Source organism: Ceratotherium simum, chromosome 1 (assembly GCF_057802395.1).
Source record: "Ceratotherium simum simum isolate JZ-2026a chromosome 1, ASM5780239v1, whole genome shotgun sequence".
Taxonomy (NCBI): Eukaryota; Metazoa; Chordata; class Mammalia; order Perissodactyla; family Rhinocerotidae; genus Ceratotherium; species Ceratotherium simum.
Window position 1 is genome coordinate 103,569,856 of NC_141900.1, and position 12,735 is coordinate 103,582,590.

Below are 12,735 nucleotides of genomic sequence, written 5' to 3' on the forward strand. Positions count from 1 at the left end.
GTCTTCGACTGGCAGAGGGGTTGAGAACGTGGTTCAAATCTTCCAGGGAAAAGGAGGAGAGATGTCTTGAGGGTAGACCAAAACTAGCTCAAAAATCCTCTTGAACTTTTACCAAAAAGTGAAATCCATCCCTGTGTTCTTAGAAGTAGTAGAGAAGTGGTATTAAAAAAAAAAACAACCAAAAAACGATTCCAATTTTACACAAATATGAGAGAACAGAAAAGTTTTATTATAGTAACAATATGCAAATAATTTAACTGGGTGGGGGCAGCAATGTTCAGATGAACTGCCAAGCAGTAAGTAATCAAGATGTGGGGTTATGGAGGTGGGGTGTCAGCAGTTAGTTTGACAGGAAAAGGAGAGAACTGGTTACTCAGCAAATTGGTGACGTTGAGGTTGGTCAGAGTTTCTACAGATACATCTGAATATACCGAACATTGTTAGCCTATCTGTTGAACCTCTGTCTATCTCACTTTCTGGCATTTCACCTAATTGAGTTCTGAGAGATCGATTTTCAGACAACTCTTTTTTAACACTTCAATGGGCAGACGATAAGGAACAATTTGAGTCCTTCTGTAAAAATGGAATTAAACAAATTTATATTCATCTGGAAAGAGTTCTATAAGCATCTCCATCTACAAGATTAACTAATGCAAAGAACTGATCTTTCTAACAAACTGTCTGGGTAAGATGATCACTGTGCTCCTAAAGGCAAAAATAAGTGAGAACAAGCCCCAGGGGGCGATTATCTGCCAATCTGGAAAGAATCTAGAGGAGAAACAGAGAGAACTCAGGGCCATTTTCTTTGGTCTCCTTCATTCCTTTTGTCTGTGTCTCCGAGAAAGAATTCACAAGGTAGGGAGCATCAATACTCTCTGCTTTGGAGTTTCACAAATTGAGAATTTGTCCCTCTCTGTTAAATCTATGCAACATCTACCAGCTGCCAACAGTGAACTTTTCTGCACTCCTTAGTCCTGAGCGACAGAAAGCAGCGTGCTCTGACTTTGGTGAATGAGTTATATGGGGCAGGGGCACCCAGAAAATATGCAGGAACTATAGACAGGTTTTCATTAAGTTTAATCTTCCTTAAACAGATATGAGAAAACAAAGGAGGCAGTCTTCAGTGCTCTGAAAATAAATTCAAGCATCCCATTCCGACTCTCAACTTCATCTCTGGCATTTTGCTGCCGTGAAGCACAGAGAGCCTCCTTTTCTGCTAATTCCCTCTCCATTTGTGCCTTTCTCTTGTGCTGCTCCAGTTTATCCTCCAGCTTTCTGATTTTCTCTTCATACTCCTCTCTTATCAGCACTTTCTCTCTCTCTAGCTCTGCTCTGTAATATTCTTGCACCGCTTGGATTTGTTTCTGAATCTCCTCCTCTGCTCTTTGGTACATCTTATTAGTGTAGCATCCTCCTTTGTTCTCCATCACCATGTGATGGACCAGGGCCAGCAGCTGCGCCCTCTGGGCCTCCTGCTCAGCCCCCTTCGCCTTATTGTTGAACACACAGTAATGATCACCAAATTCGCCCATCAGCTCTTGAAGGCCTTCGGGAGCTTCTCCTAGATAATCATGGAAGTCAGTGCCATCCAAGTCATCTTTCCGGGTGAATAAGAGAATCATGTATCTCCTAGCTCTGTGCCCAAACATTTTCAGGATGTTCTCAGTGGCCTTGTGCTCTTCCGGCGTGTAACGGCCCAGTGGGACCACCAGGAGCAGAGCGTGAGGCCCCGGGGAGGTGAGGAGGATGCAGCGAGCTATCTCCTTGCACGTGTCAGCATCCTGTACCTCGGTGTCAAAAATGCCAGGTGTATCCACGACAACAATTTCTCTCCCGTGCCACGTGCTGCTCCCTTTCTCACAGGACTTGGTGATAGATGTTGCTGCAATGCTGGAACGAAACACTTTCTTTCCGAGGATGCTGTTCCCTGTTGCACTTTTTCCTGCGCCAGTCTTACCCACTAAGACAAGTCTCAGCTGTGAGTCTCTGAGGTCTTGGTTTCCAAGCCCTGGGACATCAGGGAACAAAAGCCACAGTGTTAGGATCCACCTCCGAATGTTTCTCCCGCAGGGTCCCCGCCCCCCAGTGCCCTCAGCTATTGCCCACTAGGTTCCTCTCCCTTGAGTTACCTCTGCCTCATGGGGAGTCTATAGAAGGTCCTCTGGGCCTGATGTTCCTCTTGCAGTACTTAGGGAACGCTCAAGTACTTTTCAGGATTCCCTTGAGGTTCTTACTCTGACCTTTTGTAGCTAAGTAGCCCAGAGAGGAGGAAACAGAACGGTTCAAGAAGAGAACTCTGAGCTACTGCAGGTAGCTATTCCTCGTAGGATAATGCAGGAAGGAACATGAAATCTGACTCTGGGACATCACAGTGGGAGATTGTTTCCCCCTAATTTATATCCAAAATGGAATTTTCTTCTTCCCATTAAGAAGCCAGGTAGGTGGGTATCCAGCTCATCTCACCCTTGCAGGGTAGAAAAGGGCTACCCATGCAGGAAGACAAAGTGTTCCTTTATATTTCACATACACAACCATCCTTTCAGGAATTATGACCCACAGCAGAACAAAATACACAACATTTAAAGTTAACGACTTGAGCTTTAGCAAATCAAGAATAGGCAACGCTAGATATATTGACAGAAATTTAGTGAAGTTTTTATATTGTAAATTAATAGCTTGAAGAATTATAGCCAGAAAATATTGACAGTTCTCTGGAGTTATTAGAAAATCCCTTGACACATAATAAGTGAAAGAAAAAAAACTTCTACAGATTAGCATCAGTCAAGTTATACTTTCTTAGTTTCATTGGTTAAGCATATTCCACTTTCTAGGAAAGTTGAAATTTAATTTCAGAGCAGCATAGCACATCAACTGAAACTACCTTTTCTAAATATCTGTGCCTTAAGTTAAACACCAAATAATCTATACGGCTATTTCTGTATTTGTATTCAGTAATTGTCTGCAGATTTCTTTAATGTGTCTATAAAGTTGAAGTCTTCAGGATTTGTTAAGTGTAGACTAGGAACAGATGGAAGGCAACTGACGACCACATTTGAGAGCCTGTTTCTCCAAGAAGGCAGACACTGCCAGCACGGCCCTTGAATAAGTGTGGTTCCTGCATCAGGAATCCTGTATTATAATCATCTATTTCATCTTTGAGATAATGCATACATTATCGTACTTACAACATTACAGACAATATTATTAACTCCATTTTATTTTTCAGAGATATCATCACCATTCACTCAGTTCCTCAGACCAAAAATCTAGGAATTGCTCTTGATTCCTCTCTTTCTTTTATTTTCCATTTCCAACCCATCAGCAAGTTCTCTGGGCTCCATCCATCTTCTTTCCATCTTGAAGACCATCATTCTAGTCCAAGCTACCATCACCACCCATGCCTCAGTGATTTCCTGACTGGTCTCTCTACTTCCATTTTTCCCCCTCAGTCGATTCTGTAATTGGAACAATCTTTTAAAAATATCAATCAAATAGAAGAGTGATGTTGTAGAACCCCCCGCTCTAGCTTCCACAAAGTCTGTAGTTAATACCCATCTCCTACACACTTTGTGCTAAAGTTTTTGCTAATCCAGAGATTAGCAAAACCATTCCTAGAGTTTCCCACATTTGATAACCAGAATCCTGGAATGAGATAAGTAATTTTCCAGAAGCTGAGAATATTGGCTACAGGATGGCTAAGGTTATGTAAGGAAAAATGTGGGTGGGAGTTCAGATTGTTATAGTTATCATCAATGTGGAAGACTGCAACCTAAGGCTGTCCTGAGGGCGCTGGTTGGCTGTAGAGAGAGGGAGTAGGAAAATCATGAGAGGTGAAAGAAAAAGGCACCAAAGGCCGGTTCCAACACCACAACCCTTTGCCAACATTGATAGCATATGGTTGAGGATCTATGTGAGAGATTATACATACATCCATGATTTATTCTCATCTCTGGACACATGTAGCTGGGATGTGGATTTGCAGCTCCTCACATGAAGATGCTGAGTCTATTGCTCCAACCCTTGAATCTGGGTGGGCCATGTGACTTGTTTTGGACCACAGGATAGTAAAAACATGATGCAAGCAGAGACTCCGAAAATGCTGATGCATTGTGGCTTGCCTTCTCTTTCTGTTCTTCTGAACCCTGCAACTGCCCTGTGAAGAGGCCTGGACTATCCTCCTTGAGGATGAGGAACACAAGGTCCAGTTATCCCTGTCACTCTGGCCCACTCAAGAGCCTGCTAACTACCAGACATGTCCATGAGGCTATCCAAGATTATCCAGTTGCATCCTGAACCACTAGCTTACCACAGATGTGTGAGTGAGTCTGGCTGAGATTAGCAAAGTTGACGCAGACTCAAGGTCTGCCCAGCTAACCCACAAAATCGAGAGCCAGCTGAATGGTTTTAGGTGGCTAAATGGTGGGGTGGTTTCCTAAATGAGCAAAAGCTCGACTGCTGTGGTCGATTTCCATGGATAAGGGAGTAGAGGGAGGTTATGTGACAGAACCAGATGAGTCGGTCTCTTGAATTTATTGGTTATAGTGAGGCCACCAGGAGCAGGGAAATTAGGGACCTGAATGAGGAATCAATTACTCCCACGTTCCTCCTTCCCAGTCATCTTCCAGGCTGAAAAGAGGAGCAGAAAAACATCCAGAGAGGCTACACCAGGCTGTTCTGGTGTGTCCACATTGTAGGAAGTAGGACATAAGAACCCTCACTATGCAAGGGGTCAACCAGGATAGTTTCACCTCTCTTCTTCTTAGCCATAATTATGCTACATCATGATGAGAAAGTGGAGAGGGTCAAGAGAAATGAAAGCACAGGGTGAATGAAGCAAAGATGAGAAACGAGGTTGGAAATAGTTTGCTCTTGCTCAGATGGGGACTGGCTGACAGGTCATGAGGAACCTGCCTGGCCAGGGGCGCCCAGAACACCCTCTCACCATGGCTGTTCCTGGGTTCGCCAGGGTTGCAACTCGTACTGCGGTATTGGGCTGCCATTGTACTTTGAATTCCTGTAGATAAAGAAACATAACTATGTCATTTTAGGGGAATGGAGAGTGACTGGAAACCTCAACTTTCTGTAGCCAACAGTTTCTATTTTTCCATTAACTTGCTACTAGATTTTTCTGCCCCTACTTTCCAACACTTCTCCTCAACTCTCCATTTTCAGATTGTTCCTTTTTCTTTACACAAACATAAACGCTTCATGTGCTTCCTCAGCACTGGTTCTGTGCACACTTCCCCCCTCTATTCAATGAATTATTGGTTTGCACACCATTTAAATGTGGTCTGTAGCCTAGACCCTCTTCAGAGTTGTGAACTTTTATATCCCACTCAACTTCTCTAGTTGGCAATTCCACAGGCATCTCAAACAGAACTCAGCCGAAACGGAACCCTTGACCTCCACCCCCAACCTGCTCCACCTCCTTCATTCCCCGTTTCAGTAAATAGCATCACCGCTCAGCCAGTGGCTCAGGTGGAATCTTGGGGTCATCTACAACTCTTCTTTCCTCACTGCTCATCAGTCCATCACTAAATCCTATTGGTCCTACTTCCAAAACCACAAAATTATCCTTTTCTCCTCATCTTCATGTTAATCCAACCCACTCTCATTTGTTTCCAATGTAGCAAGCTCCCAAATGATCATCTCAGATGCCTTTTCAAAACTAAAATTTGATTATTTGTCTTGCTTAAATTCTTTAATGGCTTCCTATTGCTTTAAAGAAAATAATTGAAAATCCTTGGATGCTCCATAAGGCCCTGCATGATCAATAACTCTCTCTCTCAAAAGGCTTTAACCATACTGGCCTCCTCAATGTTCCCAGAAGCTCTGAGCTCCTTCCAACTTCCAGACCCTTGAGGAACAGTTCCCTCTCCCTGGAGCACTTCATCTTCAATCCATTGCCCAGCTCATTCCTGCTCAGCCCTCAGCCCTTAGCTCTCTGTCACTTCTCCAGAGAGAACAACTCCAAGTTCCCCACAGAGCTCCCCTGCTCACCCAACTCTATTCCTGAAAGCTTCAAGTTTATTTATAAATTCTACAAATGGTGAAAGGAATCATTTATTTGTACAAGTATCCTCTGAGCAGTGACCCCTGAATGAGGTATTCATTTGTGAGGCTCAGCCTTGAAAACAGATTACAGTCTAAAGTCAGCAAAGACGGGAAACAGGAACTAATGAGAAATACATTCTGAGAGCAAGTCAGCCAGGAGGTTTCAGATATAGACCCAGGGCAGAGGTCCCTTCTCCCCCAAAATCACACATTTTCCTCCATCCCTGCCCCCACCCACAAACACCCCTGTTCCCTTACCTGGAAAATCTGGGTCCTGCTGGCTCCTCTAACTTTGAAGGCAATACTAAGCCAGGATATTGAGAGAGGAGGAGAGAGGAAGTGAGGGGAGGGGCCATTCAAACTTGCTCATGCAAGAGACCTGCCCACCTTCTCATCTCGCACACTAATAGAACTGTCTGCAATGACAGAGTTGTTTTGTGCTGTCCAATATAATAACCTTTGGCCACATGGGCTGTTGAGCACATGAAATGTAATGAGTGTGATTGCAGAATTGGATTTTTAATTTTATTTCATTTTAATTATTTAAAGTTAAATAGCCACACCTGCCTAGTAGCTACCATATTAGACCACACAAAAACTCTACAAGGGAGGAAAGAAGTATGAGTCATGCTGTGAAATTCTGGAAGAAACTGCTGGGTCAAAACTGAGAGTTGGGGGTCGGCCCCATGGCATAGCGGTGAAGTGTGCACGCTCCACTGCTGGTGGCCTGGATTCAGATTCTGGGCCCAGACCCCTGGCGCGCATCGATGCACTGCTTGTCAGGCTATGCTGTGGAAGCGTCCCATATAAAGTAGAGGAAGATGGGCACGGATGTTAGCCCGGGGCCAGTCTTCCTCAGCAAAAAGAGGAGGATTGGCATGGATGTTAGCTTAGGGCTGCTCTTCCTCACACACACACACACACAAATAAGGAAAAAAAATTAAAAAATAATAAAAAATAAATAAATAAACTACAGGCTTCAACTTTAAAACAAAAAACTGAGAGTTTCCCACTATTCTGAAAGACCTATGGATCCCTGAACCCACTTTTCAGCACAACAGGCCTCCTAGCCCAACATTTACCCCCAGTGCTTCAGGCTTGTATCAGTGTAGGCAGCTACCACCTGCTCTCTTTTCTCCCAATGATGTGGGAGAGAGAGCAAGAACTGTTATTTCCAGGGTGTCTCTTCTGAATCACCTGCTAGAAGAAAGAGCAAATGATCTTCATTTGACCACTTAGGAAGGGTCCAAATTCACCCTGTGAGATGGTTCTACAATGACGTGGTATAATCTAAGCCTTGACATCTGACACTATCTGCCAGGAAAACGGAAACTGTGAGGATCTTAAAGAGGAGCCCAGTTCTCCAGAGATGTGGATCCCATCTAAAAGGGGTCCCAATTTACCATTATAGCCCAAAACTGAGACAATTTAGAGTTGCGTAGGACTTCAGTAATTATACAAGCTGCTAACAATTCTAAAGAGAGATAAAAGAAAGGACATAAATTTCTCTGAAGATAGAGTGTGGTTGGCCTTGAATATATAAGCACAGGATAACTACTCTAAAATAGGTGACAAGGCAGTGGAATAAATCATGCAGCAGCAGTAAGGATAAATGACATTCCAGAACAATATAACCTAAATAACAAGGACATCTCAGTCCCTACGTGAGACAGGAAAACAAAAGTGAGTCAGAAGAATAGGCAGAGTGTGACCACGTTGCTGTGCTTCTGAAGTGAGTGACTTAAAGAGAGAAAGGGGAGGATTATATTTTGTTTCTATAGCTTAAACCTAGCTAGAAGGTTTTTGTCATCTCTATTTAATTGTGGGAGTGGGAGCAGAGACAGATGAAAAGTATAGTTGTTATTTAAAGTACTATTAAATCCCCAGACCACTACTTAGGTATTCTTTATTTAAGTTACAGGGATCACTTCTCATAGGAAAGTTCTCTATTATGGCTTACATTTGGAATGACACCCAGGTTGGGCTAAATTCTTTCAAAATAAAGCAATGTGTTGAGAGAAATTAGAGCTTTAAAGGCTTATGTTATAAATGAAAAACAATCTAAAAATAATTTTCTGAGATATTACATTTAAAAATTGGAAAACGAACAGAAAATTGGACCTAAAGTAAAGAGAATGAAGGAAATAATACTGGGATGAAATCATTGAAATAGAAAACAGTAAAACAATAAAGAAAACAAATGAAAACAAAAGCTGATTCTTTGAAAATAACCAGGAAAATTGACAAGCCTCTACCAACATGAAGAAAAAGAGTAAAAATACACAAATTACCAACATCAGGAATGGAAGAGGGAACACCAGTACAAATCTTACAGACATCAAAGGGAAATAATGGACTGTAATGAAAAACTTTATGCCAATACATTTGACTATATAGACAAAATAGACAAGTTCCTTGAAAATCACAAGGTAGCAAAACTGACCCAAGAAGAAATAGAAAATTTGAAAAGCCCTATATCACATTCAAAATTAAAATTGTAATTTAAAACTTTCTCATGAAACTCCAGGGCACAATTAATTCATCGGTAAATTTCATTAAATATTTAAGGAAAAAATTATATGATATCAATCTAACACAAACTCAGAAAATAGAAGAGAAGGGAACACATCCCAATTCGTTTTAGGAGGCCAAACATGCCATGAAACCAAAACCAGATGCAGACATCACGAGAAAAGGAACCACAGACCAATATCCCTAATCAAAATAGACACAAAAATCCTTTAAAGAATATTAGCAAATGAAATCCAACAACATGCATAAAAATACTATATCATCATTGAGTGGGGTCAATCCTAGGTGTGCAAAGTTTGTTTAACATTTGATAATCAACATAATTCACCATCAATAGATCAAAGAAAACATATACAAATGGTCCCTGACTAACGATGTTTCAACTCACAACTTTTCAACTTTACAATGGTACAAAAGCAATACACATTCAGCAGAAATTGTACTTAGAATCTTGAATTTTGTTTTTTTTTTTTGTGAGGAAGATCAGCCCTGAGCTAAGATCTGGGCTAATCCTCCTCTTTTTTTGCTGAGGAAGACTGGCTCTGAGCAACATCTATTGCTAATCCTCCTCCTTTTTTTTCCCCAAAGCCCCAGTGGACAGTTGTATGTCATAGGTGCATATCCTTCTAGTTGCTGTATGAGGGACATGGCCTCAGCATGGCTGGAGAAGTGGTGCATCGGTGCGCACCTGGGATCCCAACCCGGGCCGCCAGTAGCGGAGCGCACACACTTAACTGCTAAGCCACGGGGCCGGCCCAGAATCTTGAATTTTGACATTTTCCTGGGCTAGTGAAATGCGGTACGATCTTCTCTTGTGATGCTGGGCAGTGGCAGCAGCTGCAGCTCCTAGTCAGCCACGTGAACATGAGGGTAAACAGGCAATACACTCGCAACCATGCTGGACCCACACAACCATTCTGTTTTTCACTTTCAGTACAGTATTCAATAAATTACATGAAGAATTTAACACTTTATTATAAAATAGGCTTTCTGTTAGATAATTTTGTCCAACTGCAGGCTAATGTAAGAGTTATGAGCACGTTTAAGGTAGGCTAGGCTAGACTATGATGGTCAGTAGGTTAAGTGTACTAAATGCGTTTTTAACTTAGGATATTTTCAACTTACCATGAGTATATTGGGATGTAACCCCATTGTAAGTCAAGGAGCATCTATAATCATTTTAATCATTCCAGAAAAAGCATTTGATAAAATACAGCATCCATTCATGATTAAACTTCTCATCAAGCTAGGACTAGAAAGGAACTTATTCAATCTGATTAAAGACACCTAGGAAAAAACTATTTCTAACATCGTACTTAACAGTGACAGGCTAAGTGTTTTAGATCTGACATTAGGCATCAGGCAAGGATGTCTCTTCAATATTGTCTTGGAGACCCTAGCCATTGCAGTAGGACAAGACAAAGAAATAAAAGGCATAAAGATTAGACAGGAAGATGTAAAACTGTCTTTATTTGCAGATGACATGATCATGTATGTAGAAAATATTAAGGACTCAATGAAAAAGCTGGTAGAACTAAGAAGTGAATTTACACAGCTGCAGGATCCAAGGTCAGTACATAACATTCAACTGTATGTTTATTCACTAGCAATAAACGATGGGAAAATTACATTTTAAAAATAATACAATTTAAAATAGAACGAAACATTTAAGAATAAATTTAATGAAAGATGTGCATGACCGATACACAGAAAATTGCAAAAGGAAATCAAGACCTGAGTAAAATGCAATGTTTGTGGATTGGAACACTCAGTAATGTTAAGGTGGCAGTCCTCCCCTAATTGATCTATGAGTTCCGTAGAATCCCAACCAAAATCCTAACAATATTTTAAAAGAAATTGCTAAGCTGATTTTAAAATTTGCATGGAAAGGCAGAAGACATGGAATAGGCAAAACAATTTCAAAAAGAAGGAGTGAAATATGGAGGACTTACAACACCTAATATCAAGATTCACTATAGAGCTGTGATAATCTAGACAATGTTAGATTGGTGAAGGGATAACAGAGATCCATGGAAAAGAACAGAGGGTCCAGAAACACACCCCTATGTAAACCATCAATTGATTTTCAACAAAGGTGCCAAAGTAACAGAAAGAAAAGAGAGTGCTTTCAACAAATTGTATTGAAATTGCTAGATATCTGCATGGAAAATAATAAACCTGAATCCTTATCTCACATCACACACAAAAATTAAATCAAAATGGACTCAAGCTTAAATGTAAGAGCTAACACTATTCTACTTCCAGAAAAAAGTATAAAGAAAATCTTGATGATACTGTGTTAAACAGATTTTTTAAATAGGACAAAAAAGTTCCAAATATAAATGAAAAAGCTGAAAACATAGACATTATCAAAATTCAAACTTTTGCTCTTCTAAAGACACACTTAAGAAAATGAAAAGGCAAGGCACAAACTGGGAGAAACTATTTGCAAAACATATCTAGCAAAAACATGTATCTAGAACATAGGGAGAATTCCTACAAAATAATAATAAAAAGACAAACAACCCAACAACAAAATGGTCAAATGATGTTAATGAAAGGGAGATATACAAATAGCCAATAAGCACATGAAAATTGCTCAACTTGACTAATCTTTGGGGAAATGCACACGAAAACCTTAATGAGATACCACTACACACCTGTGAGGAAGACTAAAGCTGAAAACACTGACAATACCAAATGTTGGCAAGGACGTGCTTTCACAGATCGCAAACAAACATATGAAAGGCTACTATATTTTTGGAAAAAAATAAACAGTATCTCATACAGTTAAACATACAAACCAGTTAAACCGTACAAATCCCACTCCTAGGTCTTTTATTTCCTTAAGAGAAATAGAAACATAGACTTGTATATGAACGCTTATTTGTTATAATATTTTAATAGCCCAAACCGGAAACACCCAAAGGTTCATCAATTGGTGAATGAAGAAACAAATTCTGGTATCTCCATACTGCTATGGATTAAACTGTGTCCCCTAAAAAGATACATTGAATTTTTAACCCCTGGAAACTCAGAATGTGTTCTTATTTGAAAATAGGGCCTTTGGAGACATAATTAGTTAAAGTGAGGTCATACTGGAGCAGGGTAGACCCTTAGTCTTATAAGGACTAGTGTCCTTATAGGAAGAGGAGAATGCCATGTGACAACAGAGGAAGAGCCCTGAGTGATGGGTCCACAAGTCAATGAACACCGAGGATTGCTGGCAACACCAGAAGCTAAGAAAAAGAAAGAAGCTAAGAACGATTCTCCCCTAGAGCCCACAGAGAGAGGACGACCCTGCAGACACCTTGATTTTGGGCTTCTAGCCTCCAGAACTGTGAGAGAATAAATTTCCGTTGTTGTAACTCACCAAATTGGTGGTACTTTGTTATGACATCCCCAGGAAACTAACGCACATACCATAGAATTCTAGTCAGCAATGAAAATGAACAAAAAATAACACATGCCATAGCATGGAGGACTCTGAAAAGAAACGCTAAGTGAAAGATGTCAACCATGAAAGACTACATCTTGTAGATGACGTTCATATGAAATTCTAGAAAAGGCAAATCTATCGTGACAGAAAGCAGACTACTGGTTGCGTGGGACATGGAGTTGGAGGAGGGGATGGACTCCAAAAGGCCATGAGGAAATTTGTTAGGTGATGGAACTGTTGTGTATCTTGATTAGGGTGGTGGTGATACAGCTGTGTAAAATTACCAAAATGCATCGAGCTGTACACTGAAAATGATTAAATTTATTTTATGTGAATTAAAACTCAGTAAAGCTGAAAACCTGCAGCTGTTTAGGTACAATTGGATGTAACTTGGATAATCTGTCGTGGTAGATTGATTGGAAGACAGGCCACCAATGGGCACACTACCTGCGTCCACGGCCTTTGACAACATGAACCTGTATCTCTTCCCGTGCAGAGATGGGGTCTATTTCGGCACCTCTTGGAGCTCACAGCCACAAAGGCTGTGCAGGTTGGTTTCCGACAGCTTCTGCTCTTTTGTGCATTTCCTGTCTCTGCTTCACAATTTGACACGTTTTTTTCAACCTATGAACTACCTTTTTATGTTAGCAGTCATTGATGATCATTGTATAGATCCACTACCTAATAGGTATTGCAAAATGGTGACATTG

The 12,735-nt window shown here is 40.8% G+C and overlaps 1 protein-coding gene across 1 annotated transcript; it reads right to left on the minus strand.

Moving 5' to 3' along the window:
* Positions 1-208: 208 nt before the first annotated feature.
* On the minus strand, positions 209-6,418 carry LOC147918333 (GTPase IMAP family member 4-like). The gene is made up of 3 exons (XM_087432896.1): positions 6,313-6,418; positions 4,943-5,014; positions 209-2,008 (listed from the first exon to the last, which is right to left on the minus strand). Exons 2-3 carry the CDS (start codon positions 4,998-5,000, stop codon positions 1,077-1,079), a joined length of 990 nt encoding a protein of 329 aa, XP_087289022.1. The 5' UTR covers positions 5,001-5,014; positions 6,313-6,418; the 3' UTR covers positions 209-1,076.
* Positions 6,419-12,735: the final 6,317 nt, after the last annotated feature.